Raw genomic sequence first — 27,804 nt, 5'->3', positions numbered from 1 at the left:
CGCGGGTTCGGGGACACAACGGGCTCCCAAGGGCGCGCAGGCCCCGCCCTCTGCACCCCCACCCCAGCGGCTGGCGGCGGGCGGGACCTGCGCACCGGCTCCGGGCGCGCGTGCAGCTCGGGGCCGGGCGCTGCGGGGAGCGGACCTGCGCGGGGCGGGACGCGGGGCGCGGGGCACGGGGCACGGGGCACGGGCGCGGGGAGGGGGCGCGGGGCAGCGCGGCGGTGGACCTGCGCGCCCCGGCGCCGCTGGAGGGCGTGAGAGCCGCGCGGAGCCGCCACGCCGCCGTGCGGGGACAAGTCCAGAGCTCGCGACCTCAGCGGACCGAGACGCAGCTGCGTGGGCTCCTCGGGGCCGGGGCTGCTCCGGGGGGCGCGGGGGCCGGTGATGAGCGCGCGCGCGGGGGCGCTGCACGCCGCCGCCCCCGCCGCCCCCGCCGCCGCCCCGAGCAGTCGCCGCCCGAGCTGCCGCGCGCGGCCCGGGCTCCGGCCATGGAGACGCTGAGCGGCCCCGCCGGCGGCGCCCCGGACGCCAAGACGCAGCCGCCCGGCCAGCCGCACCGCCACCACCACCTGCACCCGCTGGCCGAGCGGAGGCGCCTGCACCGCGCGCCCTCGCCGGCCAGACCCTTCCTCAAGGACCTGCGGGCCCGCCCCGCCGCGCCCGCAGCGCCCGCCGCGCCCGCCGCCCCCTCGCCCGGCCGAGCCGCCACGCCGGCCGCCCCGCGCTCGCCCAACCTCGCCGGCAAGGCGCCACCCTCGCCGGGGCCCCTGGGCGCGCCCGGCCGCCTCTCCCGGCGCAGCGGCGGCGCCCCCGGGGCGAAGGACAAGCCGCCGCCGGGGGCCGGGGTGGCGGCCAGGGTGGCGGGCGGCACCAAGGCCGCTCCGGGCCCCAGGAGGGCGGCGCGCCCCGCGGCCGCCGAGCCGCTGCCCCGGGCGGGGAAGCCACCGCCGTCGCCCGGGATCGAACCACCGGCCGCCGCGGCCAAGGGTCGGAAGCCCAAACGCGCCTCGGCCCGCGCCGCGGCGACCCAGCCCCCGGCTGCCCCGGGCGCCGCCGCGACCCTCGCCGTGGCCTCGGCCGCCGGCTGCCCCGCGCCCGGCTCGCGCATCAGCCACACGGACAGCAGCTCCGACCTCTCGGACTGCGCCTCCGAGCCCCTGTCGGACGAGCAGCGCCCGCCGCCCGCCGCCAGCAGCGACGCCGAGTCCGGCACCGGCTCCAGCGAGCGCGGAGCCCCCACGCCCAGCCCCGCCGCCCGGGGGCCGCCGCCCCGCAGCCCCGAGCTGCCCTTGCTGCGCGCCGCGCCCCTGCCCGCCTGCGCTTGGCCCGGGGGCTGGAGCGGCCGCGGCGGGGGCCCCGCGGGGTGCTCGGGGCCGGGCCTGGGGGCGGATGGCGGGGAGCGCGCGGGGCCCGGGGCCCCGAAGGAGGGCGGCCCAGGCGAGCGGGCCCGCTGGGTGCCGGCGGCCGAGGAGGAGGAGGAGCTGCAGCGGGAGGTGGAGGAGCTGCGCTCCGAGAACGACTATCTCAAGGTGAGCCCCCCGCCCCGTCCCGCCGGGCCCCGACCGGGGCTTCTCCTCTCCTCTCCTCTCCCTCCCTCTTTGCTCTGCTCTTTTCTCCCTTCCTCGCACCCTCCCGTTTGCTACCCTCGTGCACACTGGGCTTTGGGATCTTAAGCCACGACTCCTGGAGGAAGCCGCTGGAGCTGTTCCTGGGTCTGGCCTCCACCCCTTCAACTGCTCTGGTTTCCACATGTCTAGGCTTCTCTTCTCAAAGAGGCTTTTTTTTTTTTTTTGCCGCGCTCCGCACCCCCCTTTTGAATTGCTGGAGTAAAGGCGGCTGGAATCGTAATTTAAGTGCTTCAGCGGATGCACACCGCCCTCCGCCACCGCCCCTCTACTGGTGGAAGCGGGTTATTTGTGTTTCAATTTTTCTTTTTCTTTTTCTGGTGGTGTGGGGGCTGAACTTTGGAGCCTCAGGCATGAGAGTCTCTTTGCTTAACCATTATGCTATTCCGAACCACCCCCCCCCGGAAGCGGGCTATTTGTGACCCAGGAGAGCTTAGGTCCCAGCCACGTGTGTGTCAGTTTGAAAGGAGGTGCTGCTGGCCCACCTGCACCTGCCGCTTCTGCAGGTCACAGAGCCTGCTGCTCCGCTTGTTTCCCTTACAGGCTTGGACCGCACAGACAGAGAGAGCCTCGCCATTTTCGATGATCAACATTTTAAGTCCAGGGGTCCTTTGATTCCAGCCTGGCTTAAGGGACACTTGTGTTGCTGGTTCGGAAGTGTCCCTGAGCCCGGCTTTTCTGTATTAGGAGAGGTCATTGGATTCCCTCCACAAGCCAGCAGTCTCGATGCCCAACCTCTGAGTATTTTCCTGCAGGGCGTACTGGCAACAGCCACTGGCTCTTGCAAGCTTTGGGACAATTCAGTCTGACTTCACCTTTTTATTTGTTTGTTTTTTGAGCACAAGGGTTGGCTTTGCAGGATTTAGACAGTGCTGGAAGGAGGCCTCAGGACAATCCAGGTGACTTGAAAGAAACTAAGAAAGGGGATGTATTTAGGGTACTATTTTTTTTATTGTAACTTCAGGTTAATAAATAGTCTCAGTAGTATAAATCAATTCACATTTTGGTTAAAATGCAATATATTCTCCCAAACCAGCGGGCGGGCTCTCCCTCCTTTGTCCATGTGGTTTATACTATGTTCTCAGCAAAAGATGCACCTGATTTGAGGCCCAGGTTTTGGCCGGTGATATCAAGAACCTGGACTTTGAAGGTGGATAGTGGCGACATGTCCTGTTCCAAACAGTTAACTGCTGGCTCTTTCTAAATCCAAAACCTCTTATCTGGAGCTGCCCCCAGCATTATTTAACTTGCACAAAGAGTAAGGCAGAAGAGAGAGGGAGAAAACAGAGCTTTTGGGACTGTGGTGAGATGTTTTTGCCACCTTCTCTTGAGTAGGAAAGGAGAAAGTGGAATTCAAAGTTAATGAAAAGAAAGGGCAACTGTGGGAGTATGAGACCCTACTGTGAATGTTTATGCCAAGTCCTCAGTCTGTTTCCCAGTCTGCTTCCAAGCCGAGGGCTGGAGAGAAAGATCACCTTGCTCATTTTGGCAGCCCCAGCCTTTAGCATAGCCCCGTCATTGTGCGTCTGAGTGAGGGGTGCTTATTCAAACCATGATGGTTAAGAAGCAGAACACTGATTTTACCTTTTATCTTTTATTTTTTTAAAAAATATTTATTTATTTATTTTCTCTTTTGTTGCCCTTGTTTTTTATTGTTGTAATTATTATTGTTGTTATCATTGATGTCGTCATTGTTAGATAGGACAGAGAAATGGAGAGAGGAGGGGAAGACAGGGGGAGAGAAAGACAGACACCTGCAGACCTGCTTCACCTGTGAAGTGACTCCCCTGCAGGTGGGGAGCTGGGGGCTCCAGCTGGGATCCTTATGCCGGTCCTTGTGCTTTGCACCACCTGCGCTTAACCCACTGCGCTACCACCCAACTGATTTTATCTTAAAGACAAGATACCCCTCCTGGCATTGCTGATCTAAAGATAGGTAGTCAGATATCATTCAGGTTTATTACTGGGCAACTGGGCATTTGCTTTATCTTTTCCCTTTTAGCTTCTCAGTAGATACATAAAACAGGTGTCAGATCCTGGGTTCTGATGTGGTATATTTAAAGCTTCAGTTCATATTCACAGTAGAGGGTTTGCTTGCTGGTAGATGTTTGTCCCCAGATTTACTGACAAGGATGCACAGAGCCCAGGAAACTTGAATTACTTGCCCAAGGTTGTGCAGCTAGTAGGAGGTGCGGCTTCTATCTTCCTTGTCTCCAGAGTCTTTGCTCTTTTTTTGTTTGTGATTTGTTTTTTGGTTCCCTCCCCCTTTCTTTTCTAGGGTTATGGCTGGGGCTTGATGCCTGCACTAAGAATCCTAGTGCCCCCCCCCCCCATTTTATTGGATAGGACAGAGAGAAATTGAGAGGAGAAGGGACCCACACATATATGTAGAGAGAGAAAGGAAGATAGACACCTGCAGACCTGCTTCACCACTTGGGAAGCTTTCCCTACAGGTAAGGAGCGGGGGCTTGAACCGGGATCCTTGCACAGGTCCTTGCACTTCATACTATGTGCCCTTAACCTGGTGTGCCGCTGCCTGACCCCCAAGCCTTCACTCTTTTCTGTCTTTCTATTTTTTTTTTTAAATATTTATTCCCTCTTGTTGCCCTCGTTCTTTTGTTGTTGTAGTTATTATTGATGTTGTTGGATAGGACAGAGAGAAATGGAGAGAGGAGGGGAAGACAGAGAGGGGGAGAGAAAGACAGACACCTGCAGACCTGCTTCATGAACCCCCTGCAGGTGGGGAGCCGGGGGTTCGAACCAGGATCCTTATGCCGGTCCTTGCACTTTGCACCACATGCGCTTAACCCACTGCGCTACTGCCCGACTCCTCCCTTTTTTTTTCTTTTTTAATATATTTTTTTCCCCTCTTGTTGCCCTGTTGTTTTATTGTTGCAGTTGCCTTCGCTCTTTTCAATGCATCTGTTTGCATCTCTTTCCATCAAGGCTGCTTTTCACAGAGAAGGAAGCTTGCTTTACAATTGTTTTCTTAACTCAAAATATACCCAGTGTGTAGCTTTACCTCTGTTTTCTTTCTTTCTTTTTTTTTTTTTAAGTTGGAAGGGCCACCCCGTTCCACATCCCAAGCTCCTCTCCATTGGTTCACATATAAGTGATGATGGAAACCCCAGTGGCAATGTTTGGCTTGTGGGAAATGTTCTGTTGCCATTTCCTATGGAGAGAATGTCATTGCCAGTTATGTTCCCTGCCCGAACCCATCCCCAGGCCTTTCCTGTGATGGTAGAGAGAGTCTGAAAGAGTGCTGAGGGGAGACAGCATAATGGTTATGCAAAGAGACTCTTAAGCTGGAGGCTCCAAAGTCCCAAGGTAGCGCAGCGGGTTAAGCGATGTGGCACAAAGCACAAGGACCGGCATAAGGATCCTGGTTGCAAGGGAGTCGCTTCACAGGCGGTGAAGCAGGTCTGCAGGTGTCTTTCTCTCTCCCTCTCTGTCTCCCCCTCCTCTCTCCATTTCTGTTCTATCTTACAACGACATCAATAACAGCAACAATGAAAAAACAAGGGCAACAAAAGGGGAAAAAAAAAAGTCTGAAGGAGGCTGCTACTAACTGCTAATAACACTGAATTACAATGTTGTCAGAAATTACTGTATTATGTGTGTGTGTTTTTTGCTGTTTTTTTTTACCAGAGCACTGCTCAGCTCTGGTTTATGGTTGTATGGGGGACTGAACCTGGAACTTCGGAGCCTCAGACATGAGAGTGTCTTTACATACCCATTATGCTATCTACCCCCACCCTCATGATGTATTTTTCAATGCAGAAATGCACCATGACTTTTTTTTGACAGCTCAGTACATTTCTTTTTCAAAATCTTAAGCTACTCTAAATTACTACTATACTATATTCAATTTGGGAAGGACATACAACAGTCCTGGATTTTTTTTTTTTTAATACATTTATTTTGCATAGGGGAAGATAGAGGGGAGAGACACCTCTAGCTGCTGTTTCACTGTCTGCAACTCCCAGAAGATGGAATTATTACAACAGTAGACAGACGGCTGCTTTCTACTACCCAAATTGGGCCTATTTAAAGAGGGGTTATTAAAATAGAACTGGCTATTGGTTTCAGAAGGATTTAACCACTTTCAGTGTGTTGGCCTATTTTGAAAATGCTTTTTTAAAAAAACATGATTGGCGATACCCTCATGGCATCCCCCAAAGAGCGTGCTGATGCCCTGCAGATAGGAGAGGGTTATTTGTGAAGAAGATTCACTTCATTTTACTCTCTTTTCTCAGTTATTTCAGAAGAATTATTTTTGGTTAAAACACAAAGCAGTCAGGACCAGCTCCAAGGGAAGACAGCACTGCAGCCTTTGAGAGTGCTCTCCTAAGGGATGGCTCTGGGAGGTCATTTGCATTTTTTAAAATTTATCCTTTTAATACTCATTTATTCCCTTTTGTTGCCCTTGTTGTTGTAGCCTCGTTGTGGTTATTATTGTTATTGTTGATGTCGTTCATTGTTGGATAGGACAGAGAGAAATGGAGAGAGGAGGGGAAGACAGAAGGGGAGAGAAAGACAGACACTTGCAGACCTGCTTCACCACCTGTGAAGCGACTCCCCTGCAGGTGGGGAGCCAGGTGCTTGAACTGGGATCCTCAGGCCGGTCCTTGCGCTTTGCGCTACCATCCGACTCCGGTCATTTGCATTTTTAAAAAAATATTTATTTTATTTATTTATTCCCTTTTGTTGCCCTTGTTGTTTTGTTGCTGTAGTTATTATTGTTGTTGTTGTTGGATAGGACAGAGAGAAATGGAGAGAGGAGGGGGAAGACAGAGAGGGTGAGAGAAAGACAGACACCTGCAGACCTGCTTCACCGCCTGTGAAGAGACTCCCCTGCAGGTGGGGAGCCGGGGGATTGAACCGGGATCCTTATGCCGGTCCATGTGCTTTGCGCCACGTGCACTTAACCCGCTGCGCTACAGCTCGACTCCCTCTTTTGCATTTTATAGGCAGCAGGGCATCACCTCCGACCCAGCCATGGCATCCTTTGAAGTTAGTCTTCTGTGATCCTAGCTCTGGGTAGTTCTGTTCAGTGTGACTGCCTTGGTCTCACTCAGTGTAGACAGGTCACGGTGAGGCTGGGGGGGGGGGGCGGGCAGCAGAGACCTCTCCCTGAGAGAACAGCAAGCTGTTCTGAGCAGCCCAGGTGCCTCACCTCCTCCTTCCCACCCCCGAGTGGCTGCTCCTCCTCCCCTTCCCTGGGGAGGGTTATCAGGGACAGTTCTTCTGTTCTTCCTTAACATCTTGCTTGATTCATCCCGTAGGAATCTTAGGTGCCCACAGTGTAGACCAGGACAAACGGAGAGCCCACCGGCTGTGGGGTGGATGTCTGCCTCTTGGAAACAGACGTAGCCGCCACCGAGCTTTCTGAGCTGCAGCTGGAGCTCTGCAGAGAACATTTCCATTGTCCCGAGGGGCATGAGGTGGATTATTTGTATATTACAGCAGACAGTAGTTTCTGTCTGCAACTCCCAGAAGATGGAATTACTGCAACAGTAGGCAGACGGCTGCTTCTGCTACCCAGATCGGGCCTATTTAAAAGAGGGGTTATTAAAATAGAACCGGTTATTGATTTTAGTTGTTTAAAGGAGGTTAACATCTGAACACAATCACCAGTATGATCAGGATTTTTTTTGTCATTTACACCAGAACCCCATGGATTTAGTTTCTTATTTTAGATTTGTGGATAAAAATTACCTTCAAGCTTTTATTGGGATACTCTTATTTATTTCAGATAGAGACAGAAATTGAGAGGGAATGGGGAGACGGAGCAGGGGAAAGATGGAGGGAGAGAGAGAGAGAGAGAGAGAGAGAGACACTGACTTGTAGCTTTTCCTTTGCAGGTGAGGACCAAGGACTTGGTTCTTGCCTACTGTAAGGTGGGTTCTTAACCAAGTGTGCTACCACCTATCTTTGATTTTTTTTTTTTAATTGTTGTCTTTATTTATTGGATAGTGACAGCCAGAAATCAAGAGGGAAGGTTCTAAGGTCTCAGGCTCAATCCTCAGCATTACTATAAGCCAGAGGCTCTCTGTATATTTTTCCCTCATTAAAAAATAAAGAAATAACAACTTTTTTTTTAGGTGCTTTTTTTCAAGGCTATATGAAAAGAGGTGAAACACTGAATTTGTCCTATCTCCAAACTAGACTGGTGTTGGGAAACCCTTGAAATTTTTTTAATATATTTATTTTCCCTTTTGTTGCCCTTGTTATTTTTTATTATTGTTGTTGTAGTTATTATTGTTGTTATTGATGTTGTTGTTGTTGGATAGGACAGAGAGAAATGGAGAGAGGAGGGGAAGGCAGAGAGGGGGAGAGAAAGAGAGACACCTACAGACCGGCTTCACCACTTGTGAAGTGACCCTTCTGCAGGTGGCGAGCCCAGGGGCTCGAACCGGGATCCTTATGCCGGTCTTTGTACTTCGCACCATGTGCGCTTAACCTGCTGCACTACCGCCAGACTCCCAACCCTTGAAATTTTTAGATTCTCAATTTCCTCATTTAAAAATAGGGGTAAGAGTGCCTTGCAGCACTATTTAAGGACTGACTGTATAGTACACTGACAGTTGTAAACTCTTAAGAGTTAACCTGATTTTATTATTTTATGTAGATGGTGTACAGTCTTATTCTCCCCCCCCCCCGCCCCCCGCCTTCTCTCTCTCTTTCTCTCTCATTTCGAGAGTACTGCCCCAGTCTGGGTTGTGGTGGTTGGGGAAATTGAACCCAGGACTCTGGAGCCTCGGACAAGCGTCTTGTATAAGCTATATACTAGCTCTCCTACCGGATACTAGACAGTTTAAACCTATCATTTACTCTGGTTGTATACTATGTTCAAATAATGTGTAGTATTTACTGGAAATAGGTTGTGTCTGGAACCAGAAAGTCTGGCTTTGCAGTTTGGATTTCATTTATTAGATATAAAACTTGGGCCACATCGCCAGCATGGGTGTGGTTTCCTTGTGGATGGGGGTGGTGGTGCTGTGTTCCCAGCCAGGTTCTTTCAGGGTGAGTGAAGGTGAAATGCTTAGAAAGGATGTCTTCTTTTCTTCAAACTGAGATCAAATTAGATAGAAAAGCCAGAATTCAGCCACATGCAGCGATGGTTTCTCCCTAGTTTTCCTTCCAGTGGAAGTAATGCTGGTGATTATTTATCCTCCCAAATATTACATCTGTAAATCTCTCCAACTCAGTGATTTGAGAGTGAGGTTTCAGCTACCTTGTTTTTATTTTATTACTTATTGGAGAGAGAGAGAGACTTGCAGCCCTGCTTCACCACTCATGAAACTTTCCCCTTGCAGATGGGGGCTGGGGGTTTGAACCTGGGTCCTTGTGCACTGTAACCTGCCCTTCCCCCTCTTTTTGCATTAGATTGACAAGAACCGTCTTGTTACAAAGTCTGAAAACTAGAGAACTGTGTATGTGTAAATTGTATCTTACTTTTTTTTTTTTTTTTTGAGAGAGATAGAGGCAGACAGTCAGACAGATACAACAGCACAGAAACTTCTTTCAGTGTGATAGAGACCAGGGTCAAAGCTGGATTTATGGAAAGCAGCACAGTGTCCAAGTGAGTCATTTTGCCAGCCCTGACTCTTCTATCTCACAGCTATATCTTACATTTTAGAAACTTGTGTTTCGGGAGTCGGGCGGTAGCGCAGCGGGTTAAGCGCACGTGACACAAAGCACAAGGACTGGCATAAGGATCCCGGTTTGAGCCCCCGGCTCCCCACCTGCAGGGGAGTCACTTCACAGGCGGTGAAGCAGGTCTGCAGGTGTCTGTCTTTCTCTCTCCCTCTTTGTCTTCCCCTCCTCTCTCCACTTCTCTCTGTCCTATCCAACAATGAAGACATCAATAACAACAATAATAGCTACAACAATAAAACAAGGGCAACAAAAGGGAATAAATATTTTTTAAAAAAGAAACTCGTGTTTCGAGTAAACAAATGATTTCAGGCACTAATGGCTTTTGCTTTTATGGGTAAGCTTTCTTCTTTTTTTTTTTCCAATAAAGGTACTTAAACATTTTTTTAATCAATTTATTTATTAAATAGAGAATTGAGAGGGAAGAAGGTGGTAGGAAGGGAGAGAGACACAGAGAGAGAGACCTGCAGCCCTGCTTCACCACAATGGAGAGAGGGATTTATTCGAGGGCTAGGCCCATCATGTCTGTTTGGGAATCTCAGGACTCTCCGATTAGGGCCCCAGCTGTAGGGGTGGCCTGATAGTGACTATAAAGAGTCATCGTTAAAAGTATGGCATGAAAGTCTTTTGCAGAAACTCTATGCTATCTCCTGACCCTTAACCTCAGTTTTGAAGATTCATAACTAAATCTCCAGTATTTACCAGAAGAAAATCAATACCCTCAAAGCTATCACCATTATCTTATCTTCTGTTAGTCTTCTCTTGCATGGATTGGGTCTGGGGCACAGATCCCACATGGCAACATCAGAGCCTCGGCATGGGGGCTGGGCATCACTAGCAACCTCTTGTTTGAAGTTGGCAAGAAGCTAGAGAAAGTGGTCCAGGTGGTGGCGCAGCAGATAAAGTTGGCAAGAACCTTTCTGAAATTCTCCAGTCCCCTGAAGGGCCCAGTCTGTCCATTCTGCTCAGCCCAGCAGCACTTAATTTTCAGCAAGTTTTCCCACCAGAAAAAAATTATAGGGGAGTTTGCTACACAAGAGGAAAAAGAAAATGAACAAGACTTGCTTCTATCTCCTAAGATTTTTGCTGACATCATCATTTACATCTTTCTTTACTTGAACGAGAGAAGGCCACAGAACAGCACACTTGCATCTGTGGTCCGGTGGACTAAACTCGGGACACTAGGCATGCAGGTCTTGTTTGCTGAGCCACTGCTTCTGCTGCAACTTCACAATGTTTTCAGTACTAAGATTTTATCTTTTGGGGAGTCGGGCGGTAGCACAGCGGGTTAAGCGCAGGTGGCGCTAAGCACAAGGACCAGCGGAAGGATCCCGGTTCGAGTCACTTCACAGGCGGTGAAGCAGGTCTGCAGGTGTCTGTCTTTCTCTCCTCCTCTCTGTCTTCCCCTCCTCTCTCCATTTCTCTCTGTCCTGTCCAATGACGACGTCAATAACTACAACTTTAACTACAACAATAAAAAAAAACACAAGTGCAACAAAAGGAAATAAGTAAATACATAAAAAAATCTTTTACTTTTATTTATTTTTTGTTACTTACTTTTTGTTATTTTATTTATTTTTTGTTACTTTTATTTGATCAGACAGAGAGAAATTGAGAGGGAAGGTGGAGATTAAAAGATATGTAACAGGGATTAAACCTGGGCCTCAGTGCCTCAGGCATGAAAATCTGATACATAAGCCTCTGTCCCTGACCCAGTAAGTCCCCAGGTTTAAGAAGAAGCAGTACAAGAAGAAACAAAATCGGAGGACAGTGAGAACTCATCAGGAAGGGTGTCTGAATTTAAGAGAGACAGTTTCTTGAGCCTTCGTGTTAATGAAACAGAATAAACGGGAGGTGTGTGAACCTCAACAGTCACATTTACCAAGCCGCGTCCTAGAACGTCTCCTTCATCTCTCTTCTTCCAAGTTGTTCCTTGATAGAATCTTTTGTGCTCTTTTGATAGAATTCATATTCCACATACTGCAGCTACTTGGGAAGACATTGTCATAATCACGAGAAAAGACTGGAACAAAGGGGAAGTTGTGTCCAGCTTCGCCGTCTTTATGCTTCAGTGTTTCTGTTAACTGATGCTCTTGTTATTCGTTTCACAAATATTTACTAGGGTCTGCCGTCTAGCTCACAACCATGAGGAGCTGTAAATGCAAAGAGTTGTGAGATGCTCAGAGGAGTTTCTTTCCTGTGGGTGACACGCAGAGAGCAACATTAGATGGTGATAAGAAGTGGAAAGAAAAGTGAACCAGGTGGGGCCGGGCGGTGGTGCACCTGGTTAAGTGCACACATTACAGTGCGCAAGGACCCAGGTAAAGCCCCCAGTCCCCACTTGCAGGGAGGAAGCTTCACAAGTGGTGAAGCAGGGCTGCGGGTCTCTCTCTTTTTCTCTCCCTCTCTCCCTCCACCTCCCTTCTCAATTTCTCTCTGTCTCTATCCAATGATAAAAAATAAATAAATAAAAGAAATGATGAGGTTTAAAAAAAAAAAGAAAAGAAAAGTGAACCAGGTGAGCAGAGCCAGAGGAGTCAGAGAAGGAGAAGGTGGCCAGGGAAGCCATTGTGTGCTTTCCAGACTACGGAGTGACAATGAGCTTGATAAAGAGCTGGGGGGGTGGGGGAGGGGGTGGGGGTGTGCACCTGGTTGAACACACATATTACAGTGCGCAAGGACCCAGGTTCAAGCCCCCGGTCCCCACCTGCAGGGGGAAAGCTTCATAAGTGGTGAAGCAGGGCTGCAGATGTCTCTCTGTCTCCCTGTCTCCCCCTTCCTCTCAATTTCTGGCTGTCTCTATCCAAAAACTAAATAAAGATAAAAAAAAAAAGAGAGAGAGAGAGCTGGAGGGGGATTTTTTTTTTCCCTCCAGGGTATTGCTGGGGCTTGGTACTTGCACTACAAATCCACTGCTCCTGGAGGCTATTTTTTCCCTTTTGTTGCCCTTATTGTTTGTTGTTGTTATTATCATCATTGTTATTGCTGTTGCTGTTATTGGATAGGACAGAGAGAAATGGAGAGAGGAGAGGAAGATAGAGAGGGGGAGAGAAAGACAGACACCTGCAGACCTGCTTCACCGCCTGTGAAGTGACCCCTTCCCCCACAGGTGGGGAGCCGGGGGCTCAAACTGTGATCCTTACCCCAGTCTTTGAACCATGTGCACTTAACCCACTGTGCTACCACCCGGCCCTCAAGGGAGGAGTTTTTTTACGGGGTAATAATAGCAGGTGGAAGGCCCGGAGCCTTTGTGGACCCCATGAGAGCAGCAGGGAGGGTGACTGGCACTGGATGTTCCTGTCCCTGGAGGGTGTGAATAGGGGAAGGTGGTCTGAGTTGTTTACTAAAGGGATAACTCTCTGGGCAGAACATGGAATGTGCAAGGTGAGAGGACTGGGGGAAGCAGGGAGTCCTCCTGATGGGCTTAACTTTGTGGGCTGCTTCTTGCTTCAGAGGAGTGAGGGCATGAGCTAGAATTGTAGGGTAGAGCTGATGGCAGTGGGTGACAGCGAGGGGAGGGGAAGGGAGAAGGGCCCTGGGGATAACTCCGAGGTTTTTCCTAAATCCAGAGTCTTCATGCTGATGCCAGAGAGGAATGAAAATTGGAAATGAGGGCTCGGTGAGTGGAAAAAAACCTGATGTGTCTTGGAAATGATGCAAAAGGTTTATCTTTAGAATTGTGAGTCACACAGTCAATGCTGAGATATATATTATGGTACAGAGTTGGAGAGATTTTTGCAGGCTTGTTATAATTCTAGGGCAATTCACAGTTATCCCACTAACGTTTATGTTCTTTGAAGGCAGGATCTGTCTGACTCATTTTAGTACCTAGATTGTGCCTTGGATGTATGACTATTTATTTATGTATGTATGTATTATTGTTGAATTATTCATTTTAATTTCTTTAGTGGGGAATTAATGTTTTACAGTCGACAGTAAAATACAATAGTTTGTACATGCATAACATTTCTCAGTTTTCCACATAACAGTACAACCCCCACTAGGTCCTCCTCTGCCATCATGATCCAGGACCTGAACCCTCCCCCCCACCCCAGAGTCTTTTACTTTGGTGCAATACACCAATTCCAGTCCCAAGTTCTGCTCTGTGTTTCCCCTTCTGATCTTGTTTTTCAACTTCTGTCTATGAGTAAGATCATCCCATATTCATCCTTCTGTTTCTGGCTGATTTCACTTAACATGATTCCTTCAACCTCCATCCACGATGGGGTAAAGAAGGTGAAATCACCATTTTTAATAGCTGAGTAGTATTCCATTGTGTATATAGACCACAACTTGCTCAGCCACTCATCTGTTGTTGGACACCTGGGTTGCTTCCAGGTTTTGGCTATTACAGATTGTGCTGCTATGAACATATGTGTACACAGATCTTTTTGGATGGGTGTTTTGGGTTCCTAAGGATAAATCCCCAGGAGAGGAATTGCAGGGTCATAGGGTAACCCCACTTCTAGCCTTGTGAGAGTTCTCCAGACTGTTCTCCACAGGGGTTGGACCCACTGACATTCCCACCAGCAGTGCAGGAGGGTTCCTTTGTCCCCACAACCTCTCCAGCATTTGTTGCTTTTACCTTTTCTGTACGACATTCTCACAGGAGTGAAGTGGTATCTCATTGTTGTCTTGTTGTCGTTGAATTTAAAGGCCTAAATTATCTGTTGAGTCAATTTCATTTATGATCATTATTATATAAAGAAACATTAAAAGGGGAATGCCTGCTGGGACAATGTAATGAATAATCCAGCCGGGTTTTTACTTTCTGAATCCAGAACATTTGAATAGACATCCGGCGACACTGCCTCTTGTGATACTTGCCAGAGTTCCTTGTCCCTTACTTACCACACAAGTGTGATCGTAAGCTGATAGTTAAGACTGTAAAATGGTCATAGTTGTCCTGTAGAGGCGGGGTGAAGGGCAGACTTCATCCTTTTTGGTAGACTCGGCTTATGACCTGCCTCTGTCTGGCCTGTGTAGGATGAGCTGGATGAACTTCGTGCAGAAATGGAAGAGATGAGAGACAGTTACCTGGAGGATGATGTTTACCAGCTGCAGGAGCTACGGCGAGAACTGGACCGCACGAATAAGAACTGCCGGATCCTGCAGTACCGTCTCAGGAAAGCTGAGCAGAAAAGCTTGAAAGTGGCTGAGACTGGTCAGGTGGGCGGTGAGCTGATCCGAAGTCTGGAGCAGGACCTGAAGGTGAGTGAGCGAGGCTGGGGAGTGGGCCTGCCCAGGAGAAGCAGCCTGAAAATGCAGTGCTGGGGCTCTGCTCACACATGGCCTTCATGCTTTCTTGTGGTTCTCTCTCTCTCCCTCTCTCTCTCTCTTTCCTTCTCCATCTCTCTCCTCTCTCTCTATATATATATATATATATATATATTTTAATTTAATTTAATTTTTATTTTTTTATCATAGACTTTCTTCCTTTATTTTATAGCCTTGTGAGGTATGTGTAATCACATGTATCTGATGGCCCAAGATTTAACTCTGTCATCTGAACTTGAGTCTCAAAAACTTAAAAGAGAGGGCAACAAGAGAAATTACAGTTATGGACCTACAGTAAAAAAGGACCAATATCTGCCAGATGGCCTAAGGATTGTGTAGAAATTATGCAGAAAAATCTTTCTAATATGTTGAAATATATATATACGTATATATATATTTAATATTTAGTTATTCCCTTTTTGTTACCATTGTTTTATTGTTGTAGTTGTTATTGATGTCATCATTGCTGGGTAGGACAGAGAGAAATGGAGAGAGGAGGGGAAGACAGAGAGGGGGAGAGAAAGACAGACACCTGCAGACCTGCTTCACCGCCTGGGAAGCGACTCCCCTGCAGGTGGGGAGACGTGTCTCGAACTCAGATCCTTACACTGATTCTTGCGCTTTGCGCCCCATGCACTTAACCTACTGCACTAGTGCCCAGCTCCCTGAAATAGATATTTTTTAAATCAACTGATTGTCATTTCAACTGTAGTCAAAGACATGTCCTAAGAGTTGGCCAGCATCACATATCATTTCCGTTGTTGTTGAAGTTTCTAGAAGCAGAAAATCTGAAGTTATTAACATGTAAGAGACATAGGTAGTGGTGATTTAACTGAAGAAGAGTTAGCGGGTCATTAATTAAGGTGTCTTTAAGGACCTTTGGCAGAAGAAATTTCCAACTTTGTACCAGTTGCTTTGCCTGAGCAGTGTGACTTCCCTCATGCTCAGATTATCAAATCATTTATCCAGAGATGAATTATGCATACTGTACTCACTTTGGGAGTACTTAGGAAATCTCACTGAGCTCTTCATTAGGATAACAGGAAAAGAAGCATCGTAATCTTATCCAATTTATAAGCCACTAACAAAGTATTGGTGGGTTATAGCGTGATTTCTATTTCTCTGACAATATCTGAGCTTCCTTTTAGAAAGCAAATTGCTTAACTGATGTAAATAATGATATATTTTACAACAGACAGTTTAGAATTTTTAAAAAAAGACAGAGAGACAGATAGATAGATAGATATAGACACTTGCAGCACTGCTTCACTGCTTGTGAAACTCTCCTGCAGGTGGAAATTGGGCGCTTGAACCTTGGCCTGCACTCTACCAGTGTGGCACCACCTGGCCCCTCTAATGTTTCATTTAAAGCGTGAATACCCAGGTGGAATTGGCATCTTTTTGATCCTCTACAAAGAGTTCTGTCCAGAGTGGCCTTTTAATCTGATAAAAGTCATATTCTTTTTTGTCATGTGGATTAAAAAATTTTTTTTACTTATTCACTTTATTATTATTTATTTTATGAGAGAAAGATACAGATAAGAGACAAAAGCGCTACTGAACTCTGGTTTATTGTGGTGCTGGGGATTGAACCTGGGACCTCAGAGCCTCAGACATGAAAGTCTTTTATGTAAACATTATGTTGTCTCTCCAGCCCAATGATGTGGATTTCATACTTTGAACCAATGCATTCCTTTATTTATTTATTTTATGTAAAGCTATATATATATATATATATATATATATATATATATATATATATATAATTGGCTTTATTTATTTGCTAGAGACAGCCAGAAAGGGAAAAGTAGAGAGGAAGGGAGACAGAAAGGGGGAGATAGAGAGGCAGGGAGACAGAGAGACACCTGCAGCCCTGCTTCGCCGCTCGTGAAGCTTTCCTCCTGTAGGTGAGGGCTGGAGGCTTGAACCTGGGTCCTTTCGAATTGTAATAAGTGCGCTCAACCATGTGCACCACCACCTGGCCCTCCATAAAACAGTATTTGTTGACTTGAAAGAAAATTGACAATATAAGAAATCTAAAAACAAGATTACAAAAGCAGGCTATAGTGTATGATTTTTTTTAAAAAAAAACTTAACTTGTTTTACACGTTGAGAGTCTGGAAATATATTTGTAATACTGAACATAGGTAATTTTTATTAATAGCCAAGGGTTTGGTAATGATGGGGAGGGTGTTTTGTGAAACTCTTCATTAGAAACAGACCTATTAGTATTGCCGGTGTCTTCACACCACATTAGCTGTTTGGCCTCTGAAGTTGTCTTCAATTTACTCTGTTAACACGCGAAATGCCTCCCATTGTGACGGCTATCTCTGTGGGTCCACACAGGTAGCCAAAGATGTGTCTGTCAGATTGCACAATGAGCTTGAAACCGTGGAGGAAAAGCGTGCTAAAGCGGAAGATGAAAACGAAACTCTCCGGCAGCAGATGATTGAAGTGGAAATATCCAAGCAGGCGCTCCAGAATGAGCTGGAAAGACTGAAAGAGGTAACCCAGAAATCCTGGCGCTTTCTCCCCTGGGTTTCGTGGGTGGGAGCGTGGGACTCCCAGCGTCTGTTTCTCGCTGTGATGTCTAAAGCAGAGATTGGCAATTGGTGATCTGTCTGGATGGCCTGAAAACTAAGAAGGGCTTTGAGTTTGTATGAGATAGGCAATAATAACATCTGCACAACATAAACCTTACAAAGCAAAGAAGACTGCCAGCAAGCCTGTCTGTTGTTACAAAGTCCAAATTAGTTGCTGTCTGGCCCTTATAGAAAGGTCTTGTTGTCTGCTGGTCTAAAGCTTTTTTTTTTTTAAATCATTTCTATGTAGATGAACTAGCCACTAGTGCCTTTTATGTGTTTAAAGAAGGTGTGGTGTGTACTGGGTGATGGTGTACCCACTTAAGCACACTCAAGGATCTTGGTTCGAGCCCCCAGCTCCCCACTTGCGGGGGGGGGATCGCTTCATAAGCGGTGAAGCAGGTCTTTATACTAAGATGTATCCTGAAAAAAATCACTTTCTTCACTGACAGTCTTCTTAGCAGTATTTATCTGCCTGGAACTGTGGGTAAGCCAGTTTCTTACAAGTAGGCACCAAAAGCCCCCAGCCCGGCATGCAGTCACCCTGTCTCTATTTACATGAGGACCCATGCATTCAAAGCATTTTTTTTTTATTATAATATTTTATTTTATTTATTCCCTTTTGTTGTTTTATTGTTGTAGTTATTATTGTCGTCGTTGTTGGATAGGACAGAGAGAAACGGAGAGAGGAGGGGAAGACAGAGGGGGAGAGAAAGATAGACACCTGCAGACCTGCTTCACCGCCTGTGAAGCGACTCCCCTGCAGGTGGGGAGCCGGGGTTCGAACCGGGATCCTTATGCCGGTCCTTGTGCTTTGCGCCACCTGCGCTTAACCCGCTGCGCTACAGCCTGACTCCCTCAAAGCATTTTTTTTTTACCCAAGTAAATGAAGTTAGGGAAGGGGAGTTAACATAATGGCCATGCAAAAAGAATTTTATGCTTAAGGCTCTGAGTTCTAGGTTCAAACCTAGGCACCACCATAAATCAGAGTTGAGTGGTTAAAGAAAAAAATAAAAAAGTAAATAAGAGTCACTTGAAAATGCACAATTCACATAGTCTTCTATTTAAATATTTTATTTATTCGAAAAAATGAGAGAAAGAGAGAGAGGGAGAGGGAGAGAGAGAGAGAGAGGGAGAGAGAGAGAGAGAAAGAGACAGGGAGTGGGAGAGGTGGGGAGAGAGTGTTCTCAGTGAGCACAGCTGAGTTCAGGCATGCAGTGGTGCTAGGGATTGAACCTGTCACCTCTGGGGCCTGATGCATGAACGTTGATGTGTTGAGGGGCTTCACCATCTTTCCAATCCTTCAGAGAATTTTAGCAATTTGATTTAGTTGGATGGAGAACTTAACATTTTGATATTTTATTACTTTTTTTTTTTTCTTACCAGAGCATTGCTCATCTCTGGCTTATGGTGGTACAGGGGATTTGGAGCCTCAGGCATGAGAGTCTCTTTGCATAACCATCATGCTATCTACCCCCCCCCCCATATTTTGTTACTTTTCACTCTATTTTTCTGTCAAGAAGTCTGCTGTCTGTATAAGTCTCATTTTTATAAATAATCAGTCTTCATGGTTATTTTATACTTATTTTTTTGTGCTTGATATTCTATTAGTTTCATCAGCTATATCTAGATTTATTTTATTTTGGTCAAAACTGTATATTGTCAGCCTAAGTTTCATGACATCTAGAAGTTCTTACTCTTTGGTAGTGTTCGACAGTTGAGTTATCTTCTGTAGAGTCTTTCCACCATTTTCTGCACTTTTTCTAGAATTTTCTGTGAGAGTTGTGCGGACTCTACCAGTTATTCTTATTTGCTTTCTTCTTTCTACCTGTTCTTTTACAGATCTTTGTCTTGTCTAGGTCACTAATTGTCTTTCCAAAAATTTTTTCTTTGGCATGAAGAAAATTGCGATTCTATTCATCTAAGACTTTTCAGATTTCACCAAGTTTACCTTCCATTTCCAGAAATAAAAACGACTTGTTCTTTTTCTCTTTTTCATAGAATTTCTCTTTTCTTGTCAGGTCTTTTTTTTTTTTCCCTTTTCAATCTTCAAATATGTTAAAGTCAGACTGTGTTTCAGTCTGTCCTGTTATCTTGAGTTCTTGATGTTACTAGCCCTTCTGTTTAGCAGACCTGCTGACTCACGCACAGTAGAAGTTTTTATTTTTTATTTCTATATTTATTTATTTTTGTCTCCAGGGTTATCGCTGGGGCTCGCTGCCTGCACTACGAATCCACTGCTCCTGGAGGCTATTTTTTTCCCTTTTGTTGCCCTTGTTGTTTATCATTGTTATTGTTATTGCTGTCATTGCTGTTGGATAGGACAGAGAGAAATGGAGAGAAGAGGGGAAGACAGAGGGGAAGAGAAAGACAGACACCTGCAGACCTGCTTCACCACCTGTGAAGCGACTCCCCTGAAGGTGGGGAGCTGGGGGCTTGAACTGGGATCCTTATGCTGGTCCTTGCACTTCACGCCATGAGCACTTAACCCGCTGCGCTACTGCCCAGCCCTCGGATTTATTTATTTGATTTTTATTTATTTATTTTGCCTTCAGGGTTATTGCTGGGGCTCAGTGCCTGCACTACAAATCCACTGCTCCTGGAGGCTATTTTTTTCCCTTTTGTTGCACTTGTTGTTTATTGTTGTTGTAGTTACTATTATTGTTGTTTTTGCTGTCATTGTTGTTGGATAGGACAGAGGGGGAGAGAAAGACAGACACCTGCAGACCTGCTTCACCGCCTGTGAAGCGACTCCCCTGCAGGTGGGGAGCCGGGGCTCACCCTTGTACTTCACGCCATGTGCACTTAACCCCCTGCGCTACTGTCTGGCCCCCCACACAGTGGATTTTATTATGAACTCATGTTAGTGAGAATTTCATGAAGTTTGTTGAAGTGTTTCAGAGTTTCTGTTATTCTCTCTCTTTCTCTCTCTCTTACCAGAGCACTGCTCATCTCTGGCTTATGGTGGTGCAGGGGATTGAACCTGGAATTTTGGAGCTTCAGGCATGAGAATCCCTTTGCATAACCATTATGCTATCTACCCTGCCCAGAGTTTCTGTTATTCTCTACTGCCCTGCACCCCATACTACCCTTAACATGTCCTGCCCTGTGCTAGCCGATTTAAATCCTAATCCATTTATGACACTAGGTAATGTTTGCTGCCTGAGAGTTCTACTGTGTATAGCTGTTTTGGTTTATGATATTTTCCTTAGCATTATTTGCTGTTTATTTTGGGGAGCTCAGTGTATGGTGTTGCCAAAATGGTATGTAACTATTCAGGGTTCAGTGGAACCTCTTGGATAGCAGCTCTGAAGTCCCCTTTTTTTATGAGTGATCCTCATAAAAATTTCCACTTCGGGAATCGGGCGGTAGCGCAGCGGGTTAAGCGCAGGTGGCGCAAAGCGCAAGGACCGGCGTAAGGATCCCTGTTCGAGCCCCCAGCTCCCCACCTGCAGGGGAGTCGCTTCACAGGTGGTGAAGCAGGTCTGCAGGTGTCTGTCTTTCTCTCCCCCTGTCTGTCTTCCCCTCCTCTCTCCATTTCTCTCTGTCCTATCCAACAATGACGACATCAGTAACAATAAGAACAATAACAATAAAACAACAAGGGCAACAAAAGGGAATAAATAAATATTAAAATGTAAGAAAAAAAATTTCCAGTTCATGGCTCAGCCACTTTGTCTCCTTTTCTCTTTCCCTCCCTCCTTCCCTCCCTCCTTCCCTCCTTCCCTCCCTCCCTTCCTTCCTTTCTTTCTTCCTAAGCTTTATTTTTTTATTGGATAGAGACCGCCAGAAATGGAGAGGCAAGGTGGTGCTAGAGCGGAAGAGAGGCCGAGAGACACCATTTGTGAAGCTTTTCCCTTGCAGGTGGCGGGCCAGGGGCTCGAACTTGGGTCCTTGCATATTGCAACATGTGCACCCAACCGGATGTGCCACCAGCCAGCCCCTTCCCTCATTCTCTCTGTCCTGTTGTTCCTCATCATTTCTGTTGCCTTCAGGGCCACTTTTACTCGTGTCCTATCTACAAGGCTTCTGCTCACTGTCTTCTCTCTGACTGTTTGCTATAGATTGAATGCTTGTGTTCCTCCAATCATGAGTTGAATACTAGCCCCCAGAGGAGTAGTTAGAGATGTGGGCCACCAGCTTCTCCAGGCATGGGTCCCCCTAGATTACCTGTTCAGCTTTAGAAGCCAGCTCTCCCAGCTGAGCTATCCGGGGATCTCCCTTTGTTCTGACATTGCTTTCTCCTGTAGGTAGCCTGCTTACAAAGGCCAGTAAGGCCTTAATAAAAGAACCCCAGCCAGCTTCCATGCCCAGGTACCTCACTGTGAGGACACAGTGAAGAGACAGCCACCTGGGACCCAGGCAGTGGGCCCTCACCAGACCTTCATTTTAAATTTCCCAGCCTGCTTCTTCCTCAAGCTCCTCAGTCAATGGGCAGCCCAAAGAGACTAAGACAGTATCTCTCTCCCTCTCTCTCTCTCTTTGTCTCAACCAGTGCATGAGGACTTCTATTTATGTCATTACATTTGAAAGGCCACGTAGCCATAAAGTCGAGGAACCTACGTGTACACATAATAATAAATGATGTGTTGTTGTGGTGGTGTAATTTAATAATGTTATCTATGTCTCTAGACTGTATGGTCCTCCTCGTAAGAAACAGATTTGCTTGAGCAAGCCACTTTTAAAAATTATTATCTCTATTTATTGGATAAAGACAGTCAGAAATCAAGAGGGAATGGGACGAGAGGGGGGAGAGACAGAGAGACACCTGTAGCACTGCCTCACTGCTCTCAAAGCTTTCCCCTTGCAGGTAGGGACCAGGGGCTTGAACCTGGGTCCATGCGTATTGTAACATGTGCGTTCAACCAGGTGCACCACCACCTGGCCCCTATCTAAAAAAAAAGTTTTTTTTTTTTTGTTGTTGTTGTTTATTATGAGCAAGTCAGTTTAAAGCATCTTTTGCCGGAGTGGTCATGCCAGCGAATCTTCTTAGGCTCTGATCCCCTGATGGCAGCTGGCAGCTAGACATTAGGACCAGCAGGTCAGGTGGACAGAGGCAAGCGGTCAGTGCATCAGCTTGGAAGCTTCTTCAGTACACTTCAGAAGGAATAAGTAACAGTTGCATTTGCCAGTCAGACACTAAGGATGACAGGGTTACTCTAGTTAGAGAACAAGTATCGGGGAGCCCCGTGCCCAGAATGGTGGTCTGTGCAGTCAGACGAAGTAGAGTGAGCAAGAGACTGGGTGCTTGGTGAAAGCTTTCCCCAGACACTGAAACCCTGAGAAGTTAGGAGTACACGTGTTTGCACTGACTGCACAGGTACCCAGAAGCATGACTTTTGGATGCTTTTTTGGATGACTTTTGTTTAGGCCGGGAGAATAGGGAATATACTAGACCCTTGTCAACCAGAGGTTTACACAGCTTGGGGTGGTGGTGGTGTGTGTGTGGTGGGGGAGATAGGGTAGCATCTGTAGAGAGATTTGGGATAGCTGGTTTTGAGTGTTTTAACTGTAAGTGGAAGTCTTGGTGGCTGGATAGAGAGGGAGTGGGTGTTAAGTTAAGCAGCCGTAAACAGGTTAATTGTGGATCCGGGAGGGACGAGCCAGAGCCCATCACAGTCTGTTTCCATCATCTGAACCCCCCCCCCCCCCCGCAGTCTTTTAGGGGATCAAGATGTGAGCTAAAGTCCTATGTAGGCCTTGTAGGTGCTGGCTTGGCGGAAGCCTTGTGGACGCCTAAGGACACCTCTGCTTCTTGAGGCGGACCTGTGACTGGATGGAGGAGCTTACGGCTTGCCTGGGTGCAAGTGTTTCAAATACTTGAGTTTCTTAGGATATGTCGTTTCATTAAGTTCCGTTCCCGGGGGAACTTTTTCACTCCCATTTTGCATCAGCAAGGCTCTTCTGTTGGGAAATGGAGAAACAGTTGTGAGGACCCAGAGAGGTCCCTGGAAGGAGTGTCTGTGACTGCTAACTTCTGAAAGTGAACAGGCAGCTGGCCAGACCCGCTGTGTCCTGAGCCAGAATCCTTGAGGTGAGTTGGTCAAGCTTAGTGTGGAAACTGGGGTTTGGGTGGGTTGTGAGTGACATTCTCCTGTGAGGCAGCTGGCCTAACTCCCAGCAGTTGTCTTCTTTCTCCCCCATCTCTGTTCTGAATCCAGCCAGCTGGACTGCGGTACGGTTCAGGGGAACTGAGCCACACCAGACTGTTGTTTTCGACGGGCTATGTTGTTTTCGCCGGACTGGCTTCACAGGCGGGTAACAGACAACCAGGGACTCATGGTTGAGCTGTAGGCAGTATCTCTTTATTCATGCAGGACGCAGCACAATCTAAGACGAGCTAAGTTAAACTCAAGGTACAGTACTGTAAAACTCACAATGCTGTCTTTATATATACTTGCCAAGTAAGGTGGAAACAGGATGTGACATAGAGAGGGTGGAGAGAAAAGTGACTGGTGAAAATCAGAGTGTGACAAAAAGGGGGCAGATTAGGCGAGAATCCTATCACTGAACCACAAATGCCCTGGAGGGAGGGTGAAACTTGTTAACAGTGGTTATGTAAATAGAATGAAGTGGTTATGTAAATAGAATAGTGTTAAGCAGGGGGGATTTAAACCAAATGAAACAGAAGGGGTCTCATGCATACCAACACCAGACCCCAGTGACATGGGGACCAGCCCCTTTATCTTTCTCTGTCGCCATTTATGTTTTTATTTTTTTAGTATATGTTTATTTATTTATTGCCCTTGTTTTACTGTAGTAGTAATTATTGTTGTTGTTGATGTCGTTGTTGTTGGATAGGATAGAGAGAGGAGGAGAAGACAGGGGGAGAGAAAGACAGACACCTGCAGACCTGCTTCACCGCCTGTGAAGCGACTCCCCTGCAGGTGGGGAGCGGGATCCTTAACGCTGGTCCTTGTGCTTTGCACCACCTGTGTTTAACCCTCTGCGCTACCGCCCAACTCCTGCGATTTATGTTTTTCTGTAAAAATCAATCTCTGCTTTCTGAAGTGTTTACTGTAAAGTTTCATCTTCATCAGTACTGAGAATGGCATAGAATGAGGGAGGGTGGGATATGGTTTTAGGAGTGAAGCTGTTGGCTCCTAGCCTGCCTTACTGACATCTTGCTCCTGTTGGAGCCTCATGAATCTCTTTTCCCCTTGGTCACTGTAATGTTTGTCTGTCTGTCTACCTATCATTTATCTATCTACTTATTATAACTCTATCTACATATATACCCATTGTCTATCATCTGTCTACCTATTATCTGTCTGTCTCTTTATCCAACACATATCTACCTATCTACCTGTCATGCCATATATATATATATATATATATATATATATATATATATATATATATATGATGTATACCAATCATCCATCGTATGTCTGTTATCTACTTACATATCTACTTATCTAATTATTGTCCATTATCTTTCTACCTATCTACCTATCTCCCTGTCTATTATGTGTCTCTCTGTCTATCTATCTATCTGTCTATCTAAGTCTGAGACATACAGAATACCATTCAGGGGCTGAGGAGACAGCATAATGGTTATGCAAATGATTCTCATGCCTGAGGCCCTGATAGCCTAGATTCAGTCCCCAGCACCACCCTTAGCCAGAGCTGGCCAGCGCTCTGCTTTCTTTCTCTGTATCTTTCTCTCTCATTAAGATAAATAAAATATTTTACATATAAAAAAAAGAATACCATTTAGCTCTAACTCATGCTGAAGATTATAGGACTGAGCCAGGGACCTGTCAGTACTAGTCCTGTGCTCTGCTATGGAGCATTTTCTGAGTGTCATTCTTTCCCCAAGGTTGCGCCCAGACTGATAACTCCACCTATCACGGCGCTTCCTGTTCTCTTAAGATTCTTGTGAAAACGCCGCCTTCTCACTGATGCCTTCTGTAGCACTCAGGAAACATGAGCAAGCACTCTGACTTTTTTGACCTGAGCCAGAGCCACCTGTTAGCACAATTTCTCTGCTCCTGAGACATTTTTTCCCCCATTCTGATCTAGAAAGAGCCACCAGGACAGGAGAACTTTCTCCAGGCCAGTGCTCTCCCGTGTGGCCCCTGGGCTTGGACCTGGACTGCACACATGGCAAGGAAGAGATACTTGTCCCCAGACATTTTCATATGATCAAACTATTATGTGATCATTACACAAAATTTTGAGGGAGTCGGGCGGTAGCGCAGTGGGTTAAGCGCACATGGCGCAAAACGCAAGGACCGGCGTAAGGATCCCGGTTCAAGTCCCTGGCTCCCCACCTGCAGGGGGGGTCACCTCACAAGCGGTGAAGCAGGTCTGCAGGTGTCTGTCTGTCTCTCCCCTTCTCTGTCTTCCCCTCCTCTCTCCATTTCTCTCTGTCCTATCCAACAACGACAACATCGATAACAATAATAACTATAGCAATAAATCAACAAGGGCAACAAAAGGAAATAAATAAATATTTTTAAAAAAGAAAATTTTGAAATGCAAAGAAAGTTGTTGAAGGAAAGAGTTTGCATCATATATATATGTATATATATATTTAATAGTGTAGAATTTTAGATGTGTAACTCAGGGTTTTTTTTTTGTTTGTTTGTTTGTTTGTTTTTAACCCAGAGCACTGCTTAGCTGTGGCCTATGGTAGTATGGGGGATTGAACCTGGGACTTTTAGATTCTCAGGCCTGAGGATTAACCATTAGGCTATACCCCACCCTCTTTTTTAATAAGCTTTATAGTTGAGCAGCCTGTGAGGTAGCTCAATGAATCAAATATTGAACTCTCAAGTGTGGGGGCCCGAGTTCCGCCCCTAGCATCACATGTGCTAGAGTGATGCTGGTTCTGTCTGTCTCTTTCTCGAACAAATAATTAAATTTTTTAAAAATATTTTTTTTGTTGACCATTTCCCATTTAAGCTCACTTTTACTTCATTAAACAATTTTTTTTTTCATTTAACACTAGAGAATGAACCCAGGGTTTCTCACATGTGATGTCCCTCAGTAACTTGACTGGCTCAATTTTTGTTCATTATGTGTCTTGGGAGAGACAGAGAGAGAGAGAGAAAACAGCAAAGCACTGCACAGTTCACCTACCACCCATGGAATCCTCCCCCAGCCCCTGCCCTAGTGCTGTCTACGGTCAGTTGAACCCAGAGCCCGGTACATGGTAAGACATGTATTCTGCTCACTAAGCTGAACTTGAATTTATTTTTGTATAAGGTGTGAGTTGATAGTTGGGTGCTAGTGCAGCAGGTTAAGCACATGTGGCGCAAAGCACAAGGACCGGCGTAAGGATCCCGGTTCGAACCCCGGCTCCCCACCTGCAGGGGAGTCGCTTCACAGGCGGTGAAGCAGGTCTGCAGGTGTCTGTCTTTCTCTCCCCCTGTCTGTTTTCCCCTCTTTTCTCCATTTCTCTCTGTCCTATCCAACAACGATGACATCAACAACAACAATAATAATAACTACAACATCAATAATAAAAAAAAACCCAAGGGTAACAAAAGGGAAAATAAATAAAAAAGTAAACATGAAAAAAAAGGTATGAGTTCAAGACTCATTATTTGCTTATAGATGGGTCTCCAATTTCTCCCAGTATTATTTGTAGGAAAGCCTCAATTCCTTAACTTTGTGTTTTTTTCTTTTTCATTTTTAAAAAATATTTTTATTTACTTATTATTGGATAGAGGCAGAAATTTACAAGAGGAGGAGATAGAGAAAGAGACAGAGAGATATCTTCAGCCCTGCTTTACCATTTGTGACACTTTCCCCCTGCAGGTGGGAACCAGGGACTTGAACCTGGATCCTTGTGCACTGTAATGTGTGCGCTTAGCTAGGTGCACCATTGCCTGGCCCTCCTTTTTTTCTTTTAATTTTTTTAAAAATATTTATTTCTCCTTTTGTTGCCCTTGCTGTTCTTTATTGTTGTTGTAGTTATTATTGTTACAGATGTTGTCGTTGGATAGGACAGAGAGAAATGGAGAGAGGAGGGGAAGACAGAGAGGGGGAGAGAAAGACAGACACCTGCAGACCTGCTTCACTGCCTGTGAAGCGACTCCCCTGCAGGTGGGGAGCCGGGGACTTGAACCGGGATCCTTAGGCCGGTCCTTGTGTTTGGCACCATGTGCGCTTAACCTGTTGCGTTACGGCCGGACTCCCTCTTTTTCTTTTTTTAACCAAAGAACTGCTTAACTGGTTTATACTGGGATTGAACCAGTAGCCTCAGCCTCAGGCATAGAAGTCTTCAGTATAAGCACTCGTCTCTCTCTCTCTCTCTCTCTCTCTCTCTCACCCTAGCTTTGTAAGTCTTGAAAGAGCTTTTCTTGGTTTGACGTGTACTCCAGCCATCAGTCTGAGAACATCGTTGGACCCCTCAGTCGCATCTGGAAGTGAAGTGGTCCTGCAGCACTATCACTGCATGTCTGAATGCGTTTGCATGTCCCCGTGCGCCTTGTGCTCAGTGAATATTTGTGGAAAGATTCTTATCTTTTTTATTTTTGAGCAAGAGCCATACATAACATTATTTAAAAATCCCCTGGAGAGGAATTTCCGAGTCTGTAAATAATTACCTCAGGGCAGTTAATATAAACTGGTACGTCCACTCTAGATTAAGGTTTTTGACAATGACTGTGGGTCATAAAATCGTCCTGTTTGGTTAGTGATAAGTA

General features: G+C 46.5%; 1 protein-coding gene across 9 annotated transcripts in view; it reads left to right on the top strand.

Annotated features, from left to right (window-relative positions):
- Positions 1 to 237: 237 nt before the first annotated feature.
- MTCL1 (microtubule crosslinking factor 1) overlaps positions 238 to 27,804 on the top strand; it is a 129,150-nt gene continuing 101,583 nt past the window's right edge. For all 9 annotated transcript variants that reach the window (XM_007517158.3, XM_060200681.1, XM_060200680.1 and 6 more), the window contains exons 1-3: positions 238 to 1,532; positions 14,274 to 14,498; positions 16,911 to 17,069. In XM_007517158.3, coding sequence (XP_007517220.2) covers positions 492 to 1,532; positions 14,274 to 14,498; positions 16,911 to 17,069 — 1,425 coding nt within the window. In that variant the 5' untranslated portion in view covers positions 238 to 491. The remainder of the gene's footprint in view (positions 1,533 to 14,273; positions 14,499 to 16,910; positions 17,070 to 27,804) is intronic.

Source organism: Erinaceus europaeus, chromosome 10, assembly GCF_950295315.1.
Source record: "Erinaceus europaeus chromosome 10, mEriEur2.1, whole genome shotgun sequence".
Lineage (NCBI taxonomy): Eukaryota > Metazoa > Chordata > Mammalia > Eulipotyphla > Erinaceidae > Erinaceus > Erinaceus europaeus.
Note: the sequence above shows the minus strand (reverse complement) of the source record. Positions and strands in the feature narration are given on the sequence as shown.